This window comes from Hevea brasiliensis, chromosome 11, assembly GCF_030052815.1.
Source record: "Hevea brasiliensis isolate MT/VB/25A 57/8 chromosome 11, ASM3005281v1, whole genome shotgun sequence".
NCBI classification, from domain to species: domain Eukaryota; kingdom Viridiplantae; phylum Streptophyta; class Magnoliopsida; order Malpighiales; family Euphorbiaceae; genus Hevea; species Hevea brasiliensis.
In genome coordinates this window covers 16,429,942-16,452,577 of record NC_079503.1, presented here as the reverse complement: position 1 = coordinate 16,452,577, position 22,636 = coordinate 16,429,942, and the positions used below count along the sequence as shown (strand labels likewise).

The window sequence follows — 22,636 nt, the reverse complement described above, 5'->3', positions numbered from 1 at the left end:
ATGTTAATAATAAGTAGTAATAATTATAATAATGGGTGATCAAGTGTTAGCGGTAGTTAAATGATATTGGTAATGGTAGTGGTAGGGGTGGTGATAGTGGCCAAGTGGTGGTGACAGTGGCCAAGTGGTGGTGATAGTGGCAATGGCTAAGGAATAGCAGCAGTGATCATGTGCTAACGGTGGTGATAGTGGCAATAGCAATAGTAGTGACAAGATTGCAGTAGTGATGGTAGTATTGACAGTAAATGAAAAAAAAATAAAAACAAATAATTATGATTATATTCATTTTTATATGTAATAATTATTATGTTACTTTTAGATATGATTGATTAATTATATTATATAATTATTATTTCATTACATTAAATTCTTTTATATTATTAAATAATATAATTAAATATATAATATAATTACATTATAATTATATCAAGTATGAGCTTAAAATCTTTTACTTGTAATAGCTAGCTATTTAAAATGGATTATATTTGAGACAATATCGTAATAGAGTTTGTTGAAAGAAAGAAACATTGAAAATATCGAGTAATCAACTTAGGGCAAATGCCCAACAAAATAAGGTTTAGAATTTAAGGCTATATCTATTTAAAAAATTAGAAAAAAAAAATCAAGGCTACCTTATCATCTAGTCCAAAAGCCCAAATAGAGAAAGCTTTGGTTGGTTTTATTCGATTTCGATTCAAGTTTGATTTAATTCAATTTGATTTAATTAAATTTAATAATTTTTTTAAAAGTGAAGGTTAATTTCTAACTCTAAATCGAAATGAATTGATCAAAATCTACTTAATTTAATTTAATTTAAAATGATTCTAATCAAATTCAAATTGAATCGATTTCAATCTAATCCAAACTGTGTCATGTCTAGACTAGAGAATAATTCTACAAGGAAGTTCTTACACACCTAGTAAGCATTAGCATTTTTATTTCCCTAATTTTTTAAAAAGATTTGGTCGCTTTACATCATATATATATATATATATATATATATATATATATATATATATATATATATATATATATATATATATATATATATAACGCATAAACTTATATTTTTCAAAATATAGCCACTTTTTTTTTATCCAAAAAAACCACTTTTTAAATATTTTAATTTAAATTTTTAACTCATTTTGGAATAAACATAAAATAGAAGCAAAAAAAAAAAAAAAAGAAAAATAGTGAAATAAAGGAAGCGCAAATTATGTACTAAGTGTTTTAATCTTATAAAAAATGATAATTTAAGTATATAACAAAATCAAAAATCAAGTAGAACTATATTTATTTATAATAAATATTTAAGTGGACAAATTACAAGTTAACCAAAGGAAGCATAAAGCAATTTATATTTACACTAGATTATGAGAAGGAATAAAAAGCAGATGAATTGTTGTTATTTATTCCATGGCATCAGATTCTGATGGAGGGGATTTAATCATAATGGGTCACCTATTAAGATGAAATGCATAACCTTTAAGTTTTCAAGGTGTAATACTTGTCGAACAACTTGTCAGAACATTCTCCAAATGTGAGAGAACGATTGGCTAGCATCAGCTGAAAACAACACGTGAACAAGTTCAACAAGTCTTTTTCATACCCATTATGCTTCAACAAGTACGCTATTAGAAACTTAACACTTAAGGAAAAAAAAAAATTATTGCCAAGATTTTAGTTTAACAACTGAGAAAGAAAAGAAGCATATGCCGTAGAGGAATAAGACTTCTACTGCAATGAGCTCAAGAAAGAGATGGGCAGTACCTAGCTTTGTTAGCATTCATACAACTAAACCTTATTTTTAAATTAGTTAGAGTTGACTACATGAAACTTTATGAATAATTTTTTGCCATTCAGCTCTGTTAAACACTAGGTTCATATCATTATTAACGTTCATAGTTTGACTAATTTGATATTGCCTGTTGGTTTAATGAGGTTGCCCTGGTTTTTGGTATACTAGCGCATGGTGTCTTCTAACTTGTGTTCAAAAGGAAACACCAAGCATATATTCCCATCGTTTTCTCAACTTAAATTCTTAAAGTTCTCACAAGTAAGCAAAAAACTTTTGGTGGCTTAAATTACAGACCTCTTTGTGAATATGCATCTCCCCAGGGAGATTGAGCTTTTCATCCCTGCAAATGAAAATAAAAAGTTCATTTCATGCAAATTTTGGTAAATTAATGCCAATTTTGTCATGGTTAAATGATGATGACACTATTGAGGAGCCAAGGCCACAACCTTTATGGGTAGCTAGCAATCAACAGAAGTCTCAAAGTATAAATGAAACTGACTGGTAGTCACTGTTAAGCAAAGGTCATTTATACTGTGCTATCACATAAATACAGAAAAATTCACATTGACAAACAAATCTTCTGATCCATCTTTTTTATTAAATAACATACCAATCAGGTTGCATGAATAATGCAAATGTTGATCAGTCAACACCAGAAGCCTCCTCTCCTTTAGATGCCTGAGAAACAAACACCATACTTTTCAATATTAGTACTCCATACCAGGCTAACGACAAACCAGCAGAGCAAAGAAAAAGATCGTAAAAAAGATGCTTATTTCCACCAGTTAGGCGCAATGCAACTTGCCTTGATGTAGGTACTAATATCTGAGTTTATTTGCTGATATCAGACAGAAGAATTTGTGCTCTACTTATTAAGTTAATTATGTAAAATCTCTCACAATTTCTCTTCATATTTGAAAAATCACTAATTTAAAACATGTCTTACATTTGGAACTTCATTGATTGCATGAGGTAGAGACAGTTTTTAACTAAAATTGCATACAAAGGAAAACATTGCTATTGTCTCGTAGAACCACAAATTGAAGGTCATCTAGTTATAGTTGAGATCAAAGTAACATTGTTGGGCTCTGTAGGACTGGTGTACTGCACATAACATACTACAATACAAGATAACCCAAAAATTCTATGAGATCAAATTCTAGGAAATACCCGGACACAGTGAGGGTGTTGCACAAAGATAACCTCTTGACAGTATTTCAGCAGTTTCTCCAATTTGGTATGTTATCTCATCTTCTCCAAAGACAACCTAATGCATAAGAAACAAACAGGTTCATAGACCATCCAAAATTTACATTTTTGCAAAAAGACAGTCTTAAGCATAAATAACGATCATCATTCAAGCTGACTAAATGGCCTGAACTTTGCAGATGCATCATGTGAAGCGCCCATTCAATTTTAATTTTTCATCAGAATTCTCACACACTGGCAAGGGGTTGGTATAAGGTCGGTGTTCAATTAAAAACATTTAGTTCCAAATAGAGGAAAAGCAAGACAGTGATGCTTTTTCAGAAGCAAATGTATCTCATTCCTCAGTCTCACAGTGGGAAGTTTATTGGGTGCTTTTGGTGCACTAAAAAAATAGTGCACCGACCATTCACATATATGTGGGACCTTTAACAAATAATGAAAGTTGGATCATACATTCTCGTGAATGATGGTGCAGTGGCATCCGGAGTATTTTATAATTTCCCATCTGACAGAAGGCACCCTGTCAAGCTACACAAATCCTGTTACATTTTTGTATGCTCTAATAATTCACAGCTCTCAAGATCAAATGAAGAAGCTTGATTTAAAATTGCGTTTATTATCTGCAATGGAAAATTTTCTCAAGTTTCCTTTGAGGAGACTGTCATGTAGCAGGGTTCTCAGTGATTCCAAAGCTCCAGAACCTGAAGAAGGAGGAGGAAAGGAAGAGAAGCAGAGGGAAGAAACAGAGCAGGGAAGGGGAAGAACGAGAGGAAGAAAAGAGGGAGAAGGGGAGAGAGAGAAAGAGAGAGAGAGAGAGAGAGAGAGAGAATAGATAGAAAAGTAATTATCGTATTTTACTGAATTGCTGTATCAATAACAAATCAAAGGCTATTTATACAATTCTAACCTCAATGATCTCATCTCCTATTTTCTGTTATCTAACTAACTAATACACTCACTAACTGCTCTACTCCTTAGTCATAACATTCCCCACTCCCTGAAATCATTCTTGTCCTCAAGAAAGAATAAAGGAACAGCAATCAACAAATTCATATGCAGTTAGATACAAAGACCGTACTACTAGGACCTGGAATGAGATTTAATAATAAAAAATAATATCATGTATATTGAAATTGGACTTTATTAAGGCTATTGCTGAGAGTGTTGAAGCTTCTCTATTTACAAGTAACACATTTTCTTCATCTGTCTTCTCCTAATTTCAAACTCATTCTCTTTGAGCATGTAGGCTTGAAATTAGCCAATATCCAGTTCATATTTTCAGATTCAGCACTATTTTGCAGTATCCACTTGGCCACAGTTCCACAATCAACAGGACAATGGGTTCTTCAGGAAAATTCAAACAGAAGCTATACGAGCAGCAGCAAGTTATATCATAGTGACATAAACATGCACCTATTTGAGGCTCTCCACGGTTATTCTCCTCCCTTGTCTACCTGTTATCCAACCTGAGTCACCAGTTGTGGGCAATGTTGGAGATTTTCTAAGGGAAAGGCAGTACCTCAGTTACATCCTAAAAGACAGTTTACAAGTGGCCCAAAATAGGATGAAGCAACAAGCAGACAAGAAAATAACAGAAAGGGAATTTTCAGTGGGAGACTTGGTTTACTTGAAGCTTCAGCCATATAGGCAAACTTCTTTGGCTTTGATACAAACACTGAAACTCTCTACTAGGTACTATGGTCCATATCAGATCATAGCAGGGATGGGGAAGGTGGCTTACAAACAGGAGTTGCGACCATCCTCTGCCATTCACCCCATCTTTCACATCTCAATGCTGAAGAAGATGTGGGAGATAATATCACTCATGTGGTGGATTTCCTTCTGATGCAAGAAGACCTCATGGTAGTTGCTCCTGAGAAGGCTCTACAGACCAGGGTCATCCCCAGGAATCAGCAGCATGTCTTGCAGAGACTTATTAAGTGGGTCAACTTGCTAGTTGAGGATGCCACGTGGGAAGACCTTCATGCTGGCTCAATTTCCACAATTTGCACATTCTTGGGGACAAGAAAGCGTTAATTGAGGGGGCATTGTTACATACCCAAGAAGGAAATATAGAAGAAATAGAGAGTAGATTGGTAGTATATATAATGAGGACAAGTGTAGATGATAATTGCAGCTGAGTTAGTTAGCAAGTGTCACTGAATTAGAAGAGTCAGATAGCTGGTTGTTATTGCCAGTTAGGCTGTTATAGAGCTACTAACAGCAGCTAGGAGTTAGTTACAAGCAGTTACCAAAGCTGCTATATAACTCTGAATGTGTAATCTTGTAATTCATTCCAGAATTATCAAGAAATAATACACTCTCCTCTCAATCAATTCTCACTCTATTCTCTGAATTCTCTATCTTTCTTCTTATTTCTACTGTAAGGGTTTCTAAAACCCTAACAGAGACCTAATTGATTTCAGACCTAAGTCAACAAACAAAACAGCAATCACCAATCCTACATTTGTAGCAATTATTCATAATAAAAAAATGATTTACTCATAGTGCTTGATTTGTCCATCATCACTCTTTTCATTTTTCCTGAGACCAAGAAATTCTACACAGACGCAAGATAAACACTATTAATGCCATTACTAAAAGATTTGACATTTTCCATGGTTAATAAAACAGTTAACACAGTCTTGATGGCGTTCTTTCATATGGCATAAGATTCTGTTTTCCTCTTTTTATAACACCAATTTGCAAAAATCGTTTAGAGTGGAGAAAGAAAATCCATATAGCCGACCCCAAATTTTTTGAATAAAGACTTAGTTGAGTTGAGTTGAGTATAACACCAATTTGCAAGCACAAAAGACCTAGAAACTTGTTCAAGTTTTCACAAAGTTCAACAAAAGCCATGGAAACAGATCAAGGTAGTGCAATGGTTTTCACTAAACTTTCAAAAAGAAACTGAATGTTGTTCTGAAAATAGGACATTTGCTGAACAAAGGCATCCACATCATCTAACACATATGCCTTGAGACTAAGACTCTAACCCCTGGTGCTAGGGACAAATTTTTAAACTAATTTCATATGCTTGTAATGTATGTTATTTACTCACACATACAGAATATTCTCACAGAGATTATGTCAAAATAGTATTAGCATAGAAATATAAGATGACAATTAATCTTAGATTTGCAGCTCTCACCTAGTTTACCATTTCCTTGCACCAAAACATTTTTGTTGCAACATATGCCATAACTCAGAAAAAATATCTCCTCAAGAATTTAAAGTTAAATTCAATTCTTTCATGGTCCTCTTCACCATGTTTATTCAGAATATAAGCTTGCTTTCTATCTGGTCTTCTACTTGGAACTTTTAGTGATATGTCAAGGAACAATCAATCAACACTCAACACTCTCTCCCTAAATTCTGTATCGAAGAAAAATAGAATTCATCCCACAAATTGTGCCATTTCAAAAGGTGACATATACAGTGTAATTGATACATATACCTAAGTAAAGATATCCTAAAAGATAAGTAACAAGCTATGAACATTTTGAAACAAGCAATCAACCAATTTTATCATCATAAGCAGCATTTTGCATTAGTGAGATTTTAATGACAAAAAGTATACTTTCACAATTTGATCAGTTCGTGTTTTAATATAAAGACCAGCAGCAATATCAGGGCAAGGTATTTCTACACCTTCTCTCTTAAACATGGCACAGGTCAGACCTACAATTCAATTGAAACAGAAATCAAGGGAAAAAAATATAGATTGAGAACCATAATCTACATATTCAAGAAAAAGAGATTTTATAATCTACAGGTTTATCCATCACTAGAATGAGTAAAAGGACATGTGATCATATTCAAGTTCTCTGTTGAAGAAAATGTAAATCAGCAAGAGAAAAATGTGGAAGAATATTTTTGGCAACAAATGCATTGCGTGTATAATGTAGACAAAAATAAACAATTGTCTGCAAAATGCATAATGCACATATCAATGGGCTCATTTGCCCTGGTGATATAAAATCATATGATTTGAAAAAATTTACATCCTTTTAGTGAACCATAATCTGTATGCCATCCACACCAAGACAATGGAGATTCACCATCTTGGATACAATTGCTGGTGCTGCAAATGATTTAACTTGTTCATTAATCACTTCTAGAAGCCTGGACAAATCATTCTATCATTCCAAATACATCAATTGATATGTGTTTGCTATTCCCAGCAAATTTATTACAAAGTTATTTATGATTGGTAACAATTTTATGAAATACGCTCTAGTATAGACACAAAAGTTTTAGCAAGAGCCCAAAGATTGAAAATACATTATAGAAATGTGACTAGAAGTTATGATTAAAAAATATTGCATCCAAAAAGCAAGTGCCTTAGAGTATAGCTGTATATGCCAATTCAAATAGCCTAAACACAATTCAAAATACATTCTAGAAATGTGACTAGAAGTTATGATTAAAAAAGATTGCAACCAAAAAGCAAGTGCCTTAGAGTATAGCTGTATATGCCAATTCAAATAGCCTAAACATAATTCAGAAAATTGGGATAAAGAAAAGACTTCAATAGAGTCTCACTGAAGGAGCCAGTGTAGGGCCAAGGGGGGCACTGGGCTCCTTGAAATTTTGAAAAATTTTGAGGGTGTAATGGTAATTTCACTTTCTAAACTTAAAATCTTTTTAAACCAGCTGCATCTCTCTCATTTTCCCACTTTCACAACACTGCCGACACAGAGAAGCCATTTTTTTTCTTGCAATTTCACTCATTTACCTCACCTCATCCCTTCCTTCTTTCAACTCTTCAATTTCTTGGATCATTTGGCTAGCTCTCTATGTAAGTACTCACTCTTAAATTCACTTTTAACACTATAATTTTTATTTTTATTAGTTTAATTTTTGTCTTTTTTTTTTAATAAAATCTGTTTTTTTTTCTTTTCTACTTTATATAATTTTTTTTTGTGTATAATCAATCAAAGAAGGAGGCCATAGAATAATAGATAACAAATCTGAAAATGGATTTGATTATTATTATTATTATTATTAATTTTTCTATCTCTTGGTTAATTATTGTTTGACAATTCTAGTTAGGCAATTAAATCCATCCAATGAAATTCAGTTGGGCAATTCCCTTTTTTTCAAGCAATTTTGCAATTAAAAAAAATTGATAATAATGCATTAGAAAATCTATCATTTCATTCATTATTTTGTTGTGAGTTGATACTAAAAAATAGACACGTATAGATAAATTGATGTATTAATACTATTTGCTATTATTTTATAGAAAATATTAAATGGAGTATGAATTTGAAGTTTTAAATTGCAATCAAAATTTAATTAACAAAAAAAGTATACATTTAAAATGAATATATCAAAGAAATTATAAGACTTAACTAGATATTTCATTAATTATTTATAAATTATAATGTATGTCCAATCTTGAAATCTTTACTATAAAAGAAATGCAAAAATTGTAAAATATTATTGTCCTTTAGTTTAATAATAAAAATTACTCATTCTATTCATTGATATTATTATCTCTTTTCTATAAAAATCTTTTATGTATCTTCTATTCTACTCAAGTCAATTCAACAAAGCATTTATCCCAAAAATTTGGGGTTGACTATATGAATTCTCTTTCTCCACTCTAAACAATTTTAGGTTAAATTCTCAGAAATGTGTAATGCTTCTAGGTCATGTTGTACTACTCTTCTCCAAGTCAGTTTAGGTTGAGCCCTTCTTTTCTTTCTATCCTCTAACCTAATTTGCTTTACTTGTATAACTGGAGCCTCCGTATGTCTACGCTTCACATGACCAAACCACCTCAATTTTCGTTCTCTCAACTTATCTTCAATTGGCACCACTCCTACCTTTTCTCTAATACTCTCGTTATGGACTTTATCTAGTCTAGTATGGCCACTCATTCACCTTAACATTCTCATCTCCGCAACTCTTATCTTAGACACATACAACTCTTTCACTGCCTAACACTCACTACCATATAACATGGCCGATTGTATGGCTGTACGGTAAAATTTTCCTTTCAACTTATTGGGAATCTTGCGATCACATAAAACTCCCGTGGCACGTCTCCACTTCATCCATCCGGCTTTAATCCTATGATTAACATCCTCCTCACATCCCCCACCTACTTAAAGGACTGAGCTGAGATATTTAAAAATTTTTTATGTATCTTATTTGATAAAATTTATTTCATAATTGCATTGATATTGTTATCTCAATTTTATATAAATATTAACTGTTTTTTATTTTTATAGATATGGAGCGATTTTTTAAAAGAAAATCAAACACTGCAGAATCAACATCATTAATCAATCAACTTGTTCAACTAGCAGCACCTAAGCAGGGGATTATTGAGAAAGTTGAGGTCGATATAGAAAACATTCCTTCTGATCCAGGACTGCGACCTAATATAATGAGCTATCCACCTGATATTAGGAATCAAGTACGTAGAGCTTACTTAATTAAAGGTCCATGTCAACCACGCCATTATAAATTTCCTCAAAAGGTAGATGGAACTCAAAAATAGAGATTTATTGCATCTTGGTTTGATGAATTTGGTAGTTGGTTGGAATATAGTATTGAAAAGATGCTGCATATTGTTTATATTATTATCTTTTTGCAACTACGCGTAGTTAGAGGTCATAATGCTTTTGTATCTGAAGGTTTTACTAATTGGCGAAAGAAAGAAAGATTGAGAGAACATGTAGGAGACCACAATAGTTATCATAATAAATGTCGGTTAGCTTGTGAAGATTTAATGAACCAAGCCCAACACATTGAAGTTTCTTTTTCAAAACAATCAGAACAGTCAAAAATTGAGTATCGTTGAATGATGAGCCAGAAATTTATTAAATCAAAGAAATTTTCTTGAACTGTTAAAAGTTTTGGCTTCATGTAATGAAGGAATCAATAATGTTGTGTTGAAGAATGCTAATGACAATCTCAAACTCACATCTCCTGATATTCAAAGAGATATCATTAATGCAGCTGCAACTGAGAAAACAAAGGCTATCATTACAGATTTGGGAGATGATTTATTCTCTATTTTAGTTGATGAATGTCGAGATGTATCAATTAAAGAGCAAATGGGAGTTGTCATACGATATGTCAATGGATTTGGATGTGTCATTGAAAGATTTATTGGTTTTGTGCATGTCCAAAAAAAAAGTGCAGCCAGTGTTATCAAGGCGAAAGGCGACACTAAGGCGATAGAGTATTCTATTGCCTTAGGCGAGAGGCGAGAGGCGAGGCGAGGGTCTTTTTGAAGCGAGGCGCCATAACCTTAATTGTTTAAATTATATATATATATATACTTTTAAATAGTTGATAAGTAAAAAAACATATTAAAAAGAAAAAAAATATGATTTACACTATGTTTATATCTAAAATAAGAGAAATTGAAAATAGTGCATACCTGTATTTCCAGCTTAAGTATAAGATACAAGTGAAAGTATGAGACTGTAAAATTAAAATATATAGCATAAGTAAAAACACACATAATAATAAGAGATGTTAAAAAAAGAAATAGTTCATACTTGAATTTTCAGCAGATGTATATGATAAAAGTGACGCTATAAAATTATACATAACAAATAAAAAATTAGAAATAAGTCATAAGTCACATAATAGAAAATATAAATTATAGAAATTCAGACATTAATACATAAAAATAAGTTGTAAGTCATAATAAACAGAATGCAATAAGTACATAAAAAACTTATAACTAAAACTACTCATCATCAAGATTTCCAAAATCATCTTCATTTTCAACAACGGCCATCACAAATTCTTCCTCCTCTTCATCATCATTAACTTGCGAAGAGGATGCACCTGTCATTGCACGAGGCCTTCGAAATGATGGAGTTTCAACTGGTGGTGTTGATCTTGCAGCCGTTCTCGATTCATAACGAGATTCAGAAACTCCAGCTGCTCTACCAACATCACCCCAGGTCAATACGTCATTCATGAAAACAAGAGAATCATCATCATCATCCCCATCATCTTTTTCTAATTCACCAAGCAACCATTCAGTACTCTCATCAATATTTGCCAAATCAATAGGTGTTGTGATATCCCCAAAAGTGTGTCGGCGTAGCAACGCTCTATTGTACTTCACATATACCAAATTGTCCAAGCGTTCTTGAAATAGCCGATTTCTTTTCTTACTATGAAGTCACATTTATTTTACAGTAACAAATAAGTTAAACTTCAAACTCAAAAGGCTCAAGATAAAATAACAAATTAAGAAATCTATATATATATATATATTACTTACATGCTCAAATACACTCCAATTTCTTTCGCAACCACTTGCACTACATGTGAGACTCAGAACCTTTACAGCAAACTTTTGTAGGTTTGGAGTTGAAGAACCATATGTTTTCCACCAAGCAGCTATTAAAATATAGAACCAATGATTGTTAAATTCATGATATAAATTAATAAATGAGCAAAATGAAAAATTAATAAAAATTACATTAATAACCTGGAGATTTGGTTGTTCTTCCTCTAATATCTGAAGGAAAACCAAAGGTCCTCAATGCCTTGTATTTCTCAATTTCATCAAGAATCATATCAACTTTTGCTGAATTTTTTCCATTTTATGAATGCATGAAAGCAATCCTGTATTGACCTCTTCATCGATTTAATTCTCATCTTATTTGGATAAAAATTCAGGATTCAAAAGTATCCAAGAAGATGCAAAGGACGATGCAATTGAAGTGACCATCTCGCATCAATAATCTCAAAAATGCTCTTGTATTTCTCTTCATTGCCATTGAGTGAGTTGGCAATGGCTTCTTTAGCCCTATCCATGGCTTCATAAATATATTCCATAGCTGGTTTTTTTTCATTATCAACAAGTCGAAGCACACGAACAAGAGGACCGGAAACCTTAAGAGCATAAACAACATGATTCCAGAAGGCAGGACTCAAAACCGTCCTTTCACACTTTTTGCCTTTCACCTCTTTAGCCCATTTACTAGTTGTCCAACTTTCCGAAGTAAACATTTTTCTAATGTTGGCTTTCTGAAGATGAATCCTTCCCAGTGTAATAAAAGCAGTAGCAAATCTAGTTTGCCCTGGCCTTAGCAATTCTACTCCATTAGTAAATTTCCGCAACATATTTAGAACTCCTGAAGAGCCATATGTGAAACCAGTAAGCTCAACAGCTTTGCGGAATGTTTCTTTGAAAACACGGATCTTAAAGATATCCTCCAACATCAAATCTATACAATGAGCTGCACATGGAGTCCAGTATAGATGAGAAAAATTTGCTTCCAATATTCTCCCTGTCATAAACAAGTAGAAAAATTCATTCCATTAATAATAAAAATAAAATGATATTTTTTTTAGTAATATAAAAAATTAAATAAAAATTTTACCTGCTGCAACATTATTTGATGCATTATCTGTAACAACTTGAACTACTTTTTCAGGACCAATTTCCATCAATTCTTTCTCAATCAAACTAGCCAACAATGCCGCTGTCTTTGATTCATCACTTGCATCAACTGATTTAATAAATACACTTCCCTTTGGACTATTAGCCAAGAAATTAATCAAGGTTCTCCCTTTTCTATCCGTCCATCCATCACACATCAATGTACATCCATAATTTTCCCATTCTTCTTTATGAGACTCGAGAAGATCATTTATGATTTGCACTTCTTTGTTAAGTAACCGAACTCTAACCTCATGAAAACTTGGAGGTTTCATTTCTTTCCCATAATTTCCAATTGCTCGAATCATTTCCCCAAAGCTATCATAATTCACAGCATTAAAAGCTATTCCCACATCATACATCCATCGTGCTATGGCAACACAAGCACGCTCCCTTAACTCCTTTTTAGCTGGACTATTTTCATCAATGGTAGTTTGCCTCATATTTTTTCCCAAAACAGCAGGTCTAGGGGAAAATAATACCAATAGGCCCTCTACTACTTTGTGGTGGTAAAACTTTTGGTTTTTTAAAAGCACTAGTACCTGTAACTTCCAGTACTTGCCTTCTTCTTTCACTGCCAATTTCTTGCATCAACTCTTCCTCTTCCTCATTTTCATCTAATCCCAGTACTTCAACATCATCAAATTCAGGTGGTCTTTCCATATTCATAATTGATTTTTGCTCTCTTTTTTTAGCAATGAATTCCTGCATTTGATTCCTTACATCTTCTGGACATTTTGGACACCGAATTACATTTTTGTAGCCTCCAGCAAGATGTTGCTTGATTCTATTAATTCCTCCTTTGTAAACTTTCATACAATACATGCATTGAAGATCATTGGTATTGTTTTCACTAACTTGAATTACATGTGCCCATCCTGGGTCCGTTCTTCTACTACTAGCAGAAGATCCAGATGTATTATTCTTATCACCCATTTATAATCTAACAAAAAAATTAACAAGAATAAAAAATAAATTAATTAACAACAAATTAACAATATCCAATATAAATTAAATAAGTAATTAACAAGAATAATAAGTAAAAAGTAAAACAGTAAAACAGTAAACTAACTAACAACAAATTAACAATGCCCATATAAATTAAACAATTAATTAATAAGAACAAAAAGTAAAATCATAAATTAACAATGCCTATATAAATTAAACAATTAATTAATAAGAACAAAAAGTAAAATCATCAAATTAATAATAAATTAATAATACCATATAAAATAAACAACTAATGTCTAATTAACAAGACAAAAGTAAAACTAATTAATCTAACAACTAATTAATAATAATAATAAGTAAAAAGTAAACTAATTAACAACAAAGTAATAATGTCCATATAAATTACACAATTACTTACTAAGAACAAAAAGAAAAATAATCAAATTAACAATAAATTAATAATACCCATATAAAATAAACATCTAATATCTAATTAACAAGAAAAAAGTAAAATTAATCAAATTAAAACTAATTAACAATAATAACAAGTAAAAGGTAAACTAATTAATAATAAATTAACAATACCCATATAAATTAAACAATTAATTAACAATAATAAGAAGATAAAAAATTAAATTAACAATAAATTAATAATACCTATATAAAATAAATAATTAATTAATAAATAATGTTTAATTAACAAGGTAAAAAGTAAAACTAATCAAATTAACAAGAATAACAAATAAAAATTAAACTAAATACCAACAAATCAACAATACCCATATTAATTAATCAACTAATTAAACAAGAATACAAATTAAAATAATCAATTTACCAATACCCATAAAATTTAAATAATTAATTAATAAAAATAAAATAATTAAATTAACAAATAAATAAATAATTAATAATAACTAATTAATTAAAAGGAGGAGAAGGAAAAAATAAAAATAAAAATAAAAAGGGACTGCTGAAAGAAGAAGGAGAGGAGAGAAAAAAAAAATAAAAAACAGAGCAGCAGGAAAGGGACAGGAAAAGGACGTGAGATCAACAGAGGAGAGCAGTAGAAGAAAAGTGGAGAGGGAGAGAAAAAAAAAAAAAGAAAAAGAAAAAAGGGACGTGAGAGAGATCGAAGCAGCGCAGCAGGAAAGAAAAAAAAAAGGATCTGAGAGAGAGATCGAACAGAGGTGGAGACTGGAGAGGGAGAAAAAAAAAAAAAAAAAAGGGACATAACAGAGAGAGAGATCGAAGCGGGAGAAGAAGAAGAAGAAGAAGAAGAAGAGAGAGAGAGAGAGAGAGAGAGAGAGAGAGAGAGAGAGAGCGTACCTGTTGTCGTCGTGAAGTCGAGGTTGAGCCGTTGAGGAGAAAAGCGTTCGTGAGGTTGAGGAGAAAAGTGTCTCTGCTCTGCATCAGGTAAGCAGATAGGTTTATTGACTTTTTAATTAAAAAAAAAAAAAAAAAAAAACCACTTACCGTTGCTGTGAAGAGGCGTCGCCTCTCGCCTGCGTCGCCTCTCCCCTCTCCGGCTGGAGGCGTTGCCTCCTCCAAGTCGAGCCAGGGGTTCCAGTCGAGGCGACAGAGGGGCGCCTCGCCTCGCCTAGCGCCTCGCCTGGGCGCCTCTCTCGCCTTTGATAACACTGAGTGCAGCATCTCTTAAAAAAGGTATTTGAGTCTTTGCTCTCTACTTATGGCTTGAGTATATCTAGTTTGAGAAGTCATGGCTATGATGGAGCTGGTAATATGCTAGGTGAATTTAATGGCCTTAAAAGTTTGATTTTGAAGGAGAATTATAGTGCTTATTATATCCATTATTTTGCTCATCAACTCCAACTCACACTTGTTGCTATTGCTAAAAACCATTCAAGTATAAGTTCTTTTTTCAATACTATTATTGTTCTTGTAAACACAGGGATATGCTTCGAGAAAAGCAAAACGAGAAAGTGTTTGAAGGAATTGCAAAAGGTAAAATAAAAAACGGACAACATCTAAATCAAGAAATGGCATTGAACAGACCAAGAGATACTCGTTGGAGTTCTCATTATGGTACGCTTATTAACTTGATGCATTTATTTCCTTTTGTCATTGATGTTCTTAAGTATATTGGAGAAAATGGTAGTGAGGATCCACAAAGGGCTGAAGCAATTGATTTGCTAGATATTATGAATCGATTTGAATTTGTCTCTATGTTGCATCTTATGAAAAAGATTTTGAGAATCACATATGAGTTATCACAAGTTTTACAGAGAAGGGATCAAGATATTGTAAATGCTATGAATCTGGTTAAAGTCTTAAAATGTCATTTACAAGTGATAAGATAAAATGGTTGGGATTCTTTGTTACTTGAGGTATTGGAATTTTGTGGTAAATATGATTTAACTGTATTAGATATGGAGGATGTCTATGTGACTAGAGGAAGATCAAGGCGTAGAAGTGAAGAAATGATAAAGCTTCATCACTATCGTGTTGAGTTATTTTATTCTGTGATTGATATGCAGTTTCAAGAACTTAGTAATCGATTTGTTGAAGTGAATACAAATTTGCTTTTATGTACAGCATGTCTTGATCCTAAGGGCTCATTTTTTGCATTTGATACGGGCAAATTGATTCAACTCGCAAAATTTTATCCATGTGAATTTTCTCTAGTTGCTCTAATTGAACTTGAATCTCAACTTGAGAACTTTGTCTTTGATATGAGTATGGATAAGAAATTTTCTGAAGTGAGTAGAATTGGAGGTCTTGCTGAGAAGATGGTTGCTACATGAAAGTATATTGTTTTTCCTTTGGTTTATTTGTTAGTGAAATTATCATTAATCTTACTTGTTGCTACAACCACCGTGGAAAGAGCTTTTTTTGCAATAAATATCATTAAAAGTTCACTTCGTAATAGAATGGAAGATGAACTACTAAATGATTGTTTGGTGAGTTACATTGAAAGAGATGTATTTGCAAGTATTGACAATGAAGTTATTATGAATAGATTTCAGTTAATGAAAAATAGGTGAGGATTATTGTAATTTAATTGTCACAATTTATTAATATTTTCTAAGTAATCTTCTTGTCAATTTATATTCATTTATGTATATTATTTTTATAAATTATATATTTTAATTTGGACCCCTCTTAGTTGAATTCCTGACTCTGTCACTGGTAGAGTCAACCATGATATCTCCAAGTTCAAGCTTAATTTAAACCACAATCCTTCCCCAGAAGTAATCAAGAAATATGCTATATTGCTCTTATAAAAATTTCTAGAAATTTAGCATAAACACTTGTTCATTAAGAATCTGACATGTGACATCTAATTTAATCTCATCTAAATGGTTATGTGCATCATTTTATGCTCCAGTGTCATTCTGCAATCTCAAGATAATTAGTTCATAGTACCTGAGATTTTTGTACTTCACCCAACGTTTCTTTCAAAATTTGTGCACCTTCTTTTTTCATGAATTTTAACATAGCATGTGATGAAATCAAGCATTGAGGAAATTAGCATAATAAGCCGAACTGTGTTTATATTTAAGTCCTTTATTTAAATACAGCAGCATAGCAGAGTGAGATATTAACAAGCAAGAAGGACCATGATGACTGAAAAGAGAATTGGATATTTTACGAGCAATAGAATCGTTCAGCAATGGGAAAATTTAATGAGACATTATTGATGGGAAGGAAACAAGTTGCCTCTGTTGAACCGGAAAATAATAAAGCAACCGCCCTTTATGACACCGAAAACGAAGAAGTATCTGTTCAAGGCCTTCATTTTCATTTGTTTTCATTCCCTTGCATACTGCATGTTAGAGTTTGAATAGGAAAGAGTTAAAAAAAAAAAAAAAAAAAAAAAAGTAGGCATAAGAAAACCATGTTTCATAGTGAAGAGAAAAAGTATCCAAAAAAGTGAAAAAAAAAGAAAAAGCAAAAGCTACAGTTGACAATCCGTTCAACAATGGCTAAGTGCCTGGATCTTAAATGTTCATTAAGGGTGTTCAGGACTAAGGTGAGAGAAATTCTTCTTCAAAGAACTAGTTAGCCACAAGCCCATGGATAGACTTTCAGGACACAATTAAAGCTCCACCAGCATAGGATAAGCAGTCATTCATGTGTAAACACGTTGAAAATTTTCAACAGGTGACGTGAAGTCTTTATCAATTTCTAGCATGTGCAAGCAATTCTGCAAATCTCATCCAACAGGAAATCATCAATGAAAAAACTTTACCAAATACAACGGCAATATTTATTTATATACAAATATTTATATATAACATAAGAAATTCATGACCCCCTTCTCAAGGGATTTGACAAACTCTGGATGCATAGCCCCACGAACAAGAACAACCTCTGGTACCAAATTGTTACCTCCAAACCAATGGTATTTCATAGATATTACCACTTCAATTTCATTTCCTAAGAAACATTTAAGTGACCCCTCAAATGGTGAATTTTATTTCTCTTTGGTTTAAAATCTTTGTCCTTGCATTGAGTTTTCCAATAAATTCCATGGAACTAGAAAACATAAGAGATCAACTTAAAGTTGACTTCATGCAAAAACCAAAAATTCAAGCATGGAGATATTACCATATTGATCGCAGTGATAAGCTACCATCAATCCAACTTCAAGGATCAGTTTTCCAAGTGCTTTGAAAGCTACATGTAAAGAACTTAGGTTCAGCAACTAAATAAGAGAAAAAATGTAAAGGTTTTTTTTTTTTTTTTTCCAAAGAAGCAAATAAAGTTTCACACAGCTAGAAATACATTTTCAATATCTCAAAGCGATCTAAAAGATCAATAAAGAATATTTCCATCAGTTATATAGAAAAGAAAAAAAATTAAAATAACTAGTGAAAGAATCCTAGAAGAAAGCAGAGGATCAGTGCTTTGCAGAAGAAATTAACACTAGAATAAATAAGATATATATAAATTCAAACATACCAACTTCCAGTTCTGGCAAACTATTAACAGGCCATATGTTTGATCCACAATAATGAGGATACCTACAAGATGTCAATGTCAAGTTATGCAAATAAGCACAATTACATTTTTGTAAATACAATCTGTATTTGATAAAAGATGTCCTTTACAACATCAGGAAAAAGTTTCCCCAGCCAAGCAAATACTCTTCTGTCAAAAATAGAATACATAAATTTAAAAATCAGTTACATTTATAATCTACTTCAGCCAAACATTACTAGAGTTAGGTTCATCAACATAAAATTTACAACAATGCCTGCCCTCACACATGACTGAAAGCAAGAAAATAAAAGGCATTTAAAACACAAATCATTTGCCTAATTTTACCGCTGTATTAAATAGACATCAGTTGTAGGCACATCTAGTACTGGATTTGCATAGAAGGAGCCTTTAAACAGATCTGCACAACATAGGAAAAGACACATTAAAATACAACATCCAGCACAGATAACTTGATCTCCCTATATTTTCCATTTAACCATTGTTAAGTTGCTAATGTTCACCAAATTACAGTTGATGACAGTGAACAACTGTGCACCTCTAATTACTGTCCAAAAAAAAATTAAGACGAGCAAAAAAAAAAAAAAAAAGGTCTCCCTTCTGGGAAAAAGAAGTGTGAGCTTCAATGACATAAATGTTCAATTGCAGTTTTTGACACGTTTTTAAGTATCAGTTTCAATGACAAATACCACTGCACCCCAAATAACTCTACATTGGTAGAAAGACTTCATTCTTGTGAATCAACTACGACTAGTAAATATAAGGCCTCAAAAGAATAAAGGACGAGAAATAGATAAATGACTGCACAAAAGGGCAATAAAATATTGGATCTAATAATGATAAATTTAATAAATGTTATACCAAACCTAGCACACTGTAATCTGAAAGTGTACATGAAAATTTGGAAATGAAGCCGGATTTGTTGACCATGTATCTCATAGTGGTAATGTTATGCATAATGAAAAGGATATATCATAAATCAAAGTGATGTGGTATCAATAAAATATTGAGAATCCCTCCCTTTGAGTAAGATCAATTTTTGCAGTGCCTAAATGAGTGCAGCTCTGGCTTGATGACAAACAACAAACAGCATGAGCAATAATATGTGGAGAACAAATTAGATGCACGGACATCTTCAGCAGGGAAGAAAGGAAAACACAGGTTTGTAATAAATGGTTCTAGGATCTTTCATATTCACACATGTTACTTCCAAGTTCGGTGAGGGATTATGGTTATGTCAGCTGTCACATTTCTGTTTATTAAGTTGTAAGCTTCTGTCAGTGTGCTGCCAACATGAAAAGGTCACAGGAGGCCCTTCAGTGGCGAGAACACCACATTCAATGTCAAACCAAGAGCTGTAACAAGCAAGTTACAAATAGTTTTATAATGTTTGATTTGCACACAAGCTAATTTGAAGTTCAATGAGGGATTTCATATTAGATTCATATCTGCTGTATAGGTATGTTTATCAAGTTATGCTACTCGTGTACTATCCTCAGTATGCCATTAAAGTGAAAAGGTACTAGGATGCCCTCTTCTCAGTGGCAATCCCCCAATTGACCACTGCACAAAAGGCTGGTAAGCAGTATCTTGCTCAAGGTTGTCTTACTTCTCATGTGTGGGCCATGTCAGAATGAAGCTAGATTTTTTTTTTTTTTTTTTTCTGAACAGAATGAAGCCAGTGAGAAGCTATAATACTGCCGCAACCATAGCAGAATAGGCACCATAATAAATAGGGAAAAACTCAATTTATGATGCTAATAATAATTCTTTTTACTTGCAAATATTGCTGCAAAGAATTTTCATTGGGAAAACAATTATTAAAGCACAAACACAGCAGCAATCACTTAATATATCACATTTTTAAGTTAGGCAAATTCTAATCACCATCTTGTAATGACCTGCACACTGTTCAAATATTGACTTGAGTAAAAACAAGCATGAGAACAAGATACTAGCTCTCTGTGCCTGAGTTTCACACAAGCACATCTCCAAATGAGTATTTATGGAACTCATAAAATCTACAGTGAAATAGTTTACCAGGCTTCCCCGATTCAAGTGTTTCTTTTCCACGACTCCATCCAAAGTTATACCTACATATAAATGGTAGGTAAGAGAAACAAAAAGCAGAGTCATTTCCAACTACCTACCACTGACTCCAGATGTAAGAGATTATATTGCAATCCAAATGCAAAAATACAATGTTTGCCCAAAATATGATCTATAGGATAAAAGAGCAGAGTGCGTGTACAGTTTTGCATCTTGACAACCATTCTTAGTGGAATAAGGCTCTATGTCAACAGACATCATATAAAAAATAAATTTATTTAAAAAAAAGGTGACTTTGATACAGAAAAAGGGTTAAAGGATTGCTTTGATGTACAAAATATTGGTCATTTATAGATATATATCAAAATTGCATTGTAATGGGTGTGTGCAGCTGTGTACCTTAATTTCAAAATGGACCAATTGAAATCACAACATGGTGTCAAGAAAATACTTAAAATAGGCCAGAGAATAATAGATGGAGGCAATGATTTTTTTTTCATTAGTGATTTTTTTTAGGGTGATGAAATGGAGTTAGAAGAACTGAAAGGCAGAAAAATTACCTACTATTGTGATCTTCAAGCTCCTTCTTCTTCTCTTCAGGAAGGCTAGCTAACTTGAGAAAAGAGAAGGACAAAACAGTAAGCTATGCAATAACAAACTAATTTGGTTCTCTTACTAACAGAACTCGAAATGGATATTGAAACTATTTCTGAAGCTTATACCTGGGTGAAAGATGTAGAAGATTTTGACGCAGTGAAGAAAAACCAGGCACCTATAGTGATACAAGGTCAAACTCAAACAACCAATAGAGCACTTGTGCATTTATGGCAATCATCATTACATTACAAGATTGAGGCTTCACCAAGTACAACACATCTCCACTTTAATCATCATGCCATTAACAAGGGAATGAGGTTCCAAAGGAGTAAAAAACCTCTTCTTTTTTTTTATACAGGGAATATGGTTTTCATGCAGTGGCATCTATACGGTTTGAAAACTAGAATTTTAACTTCAATTCAATTGAATTCAATTCAATTCAATTCAATTCAATTGATTTCTTTTTGGTCAATTTTCATGTTTGGAGTGAAAGAATTAACATAAAATTCATTTCAAAAGAAATAGAGACCAAGCATGATTGCGAGTTGAATTCTTTTCTCCCAAAGGAAGTCTATTTTGGTGCACTTCAATTGAGGTGAAAAGGTATAAAAAAGCATAAGCTCCCTACTTTGCAAGGAGAAAATAGTATTTCATCATAATGGATGAAAAAAAGATAAACAAGATATTAAATGGCATTATATAGCTTAAAAAAAAAAATCATAAGCAATACATTTCATACATCTGTAACTGATAGAATCCCCAGTCCATTCGGTCCAAAACCTTCTTCAATCTTCATCGACAAGTCTACATTCCTATCCTGTTTCATGAATTTCGACGATCAAGTATTTTAAACAAATAAATAAATGAACATGCATAGCAAAGGTAATTCTGCTTGAGTAACACACGACTTAAACCCCAATTCACGTTGACCGTAAAGAGTCAACTCAACTATAGAGTCTAACGTGCATCAGCTACGTTGAGTTGTCTCGGAAGAAGCGGGAGAGACAACAGTATCATTAATCAATTGCTTTTCTTGATTTTCTGGGCAACCAAACAGAGATAAGAAGACGGATAAGACTCACCTTGAGGTCGGAGTACGATATGGTAACAGTCCTTAGGATGGGGAAAGCCGTTTTAGGCGAGCAAGACATCATCTGGCACGTAATCCGGTGGGAAGAAATTCGATTGGACGGTGACGGACATGGAGAAGAAGCGAGAGTGTAGAATAATTGGCTGTGACCTTGGCTTTTATAAAGGAGTGGCATTGGATACAGCTTCAGAGTGAATCAGAAAGGAAAAGAAACAGCATAACTTTCCCTCTTTATGTTTCCACGAAAATTTGCACTAAACTTGTTGCAGGAGGTTCTCTTATTGCCTCAGCAGTCCGCCCACTGAGTAGCCCGCCCTGACAGGCACCGAATTGTCTTTTTAAATTTTTTTTTAATTTAGAAAAATATATTATTAACTATTTTAAATTATTTAAAATATATTAATTTATATTATAATGTTTTAAATTTTTATTTTAATTATATAAATATGTATTATTTAATTATAATGATTCCAAAATATTGTATTAAAACTTTAATTAAAGTATGACTTTGTTAATAAAATGTAAAATTATTTTAAATTTATAATTT

At 32.5% G+C, this 22,636-nt stretch overlaps 1 protein-coding gene and 1 long non-coding RNA gene across 12 annotated transcripts; both read right to left on the bottom strand.

Annotated features, from left to right (window-relative positions):
• Positions 1–1,479: 1,479 nt before the first annotated feature.
• On the bottom strand, positions 1,480–22,395 carry LOC110654430 (uncharacterized). 11 transcript variants are annotated; one of them, XR_002494717.2, is made up of 12 exons: positions 22,082–22,395; positions 21,739–21,816; positions 21,125–21,174; positions 20,963–21,016; positions 20,394–20,446; positions 18,681–18,753; positions 18,315–18,376; positions 17,961–18,029; positions 6,591–6,691; positions 2,409–2,476; positions 2,093–2,138; positions 1,480–1,566 (listed from the first exon to the last, which is right to left on the bottom strand). XR_002494717.2 is itself a non-coding variant. In XM_021810418.2 (11 exons), the coding sequence occupies exons 1-11, from the start codon at positions 22,262–22,264 to the stop codon at positions 1,563–1,565; spliced, it is 759 nt and encodes a 252-aa protein (XP_021666110.2). In that variant the 5' UTR covers positions 22,265–22,395; the 3' UTR covers positions 1,480–1,562. The 11 variants fall into 11 exon arrangements, 8 of the variants coding, with proteins under 8 accessions (XP_021666110.2, XP_021666111.2, XP_057985966.1 ...); XM_021810418.2 differs by lacking the exon at positions 6,591–6,691 and having other exon boundaries at positions 2,409–2,495; XM_058129983.1 differs by lacking the exon at positions 2,093–2,138 and having other exon boundaries at positions 1,520–1,566.
• On the bottom strand, positions 10,653–11,529 carry LOC110656689 (uncharacterized). The gene is made up of 3 exons (XR_009141383.1): positions 11,484–11,529; positions 11,274–11,392; positions 10,653–11,163 (listed from the first exon to the last, which is right to left on the bottom strand). It is a non-coding gene; the product is annotated as an uncharacterized LOC110656689 (long non-coding RNA).
• Positions 22,396–22,636: the final 241 nt, after the last annotated feature.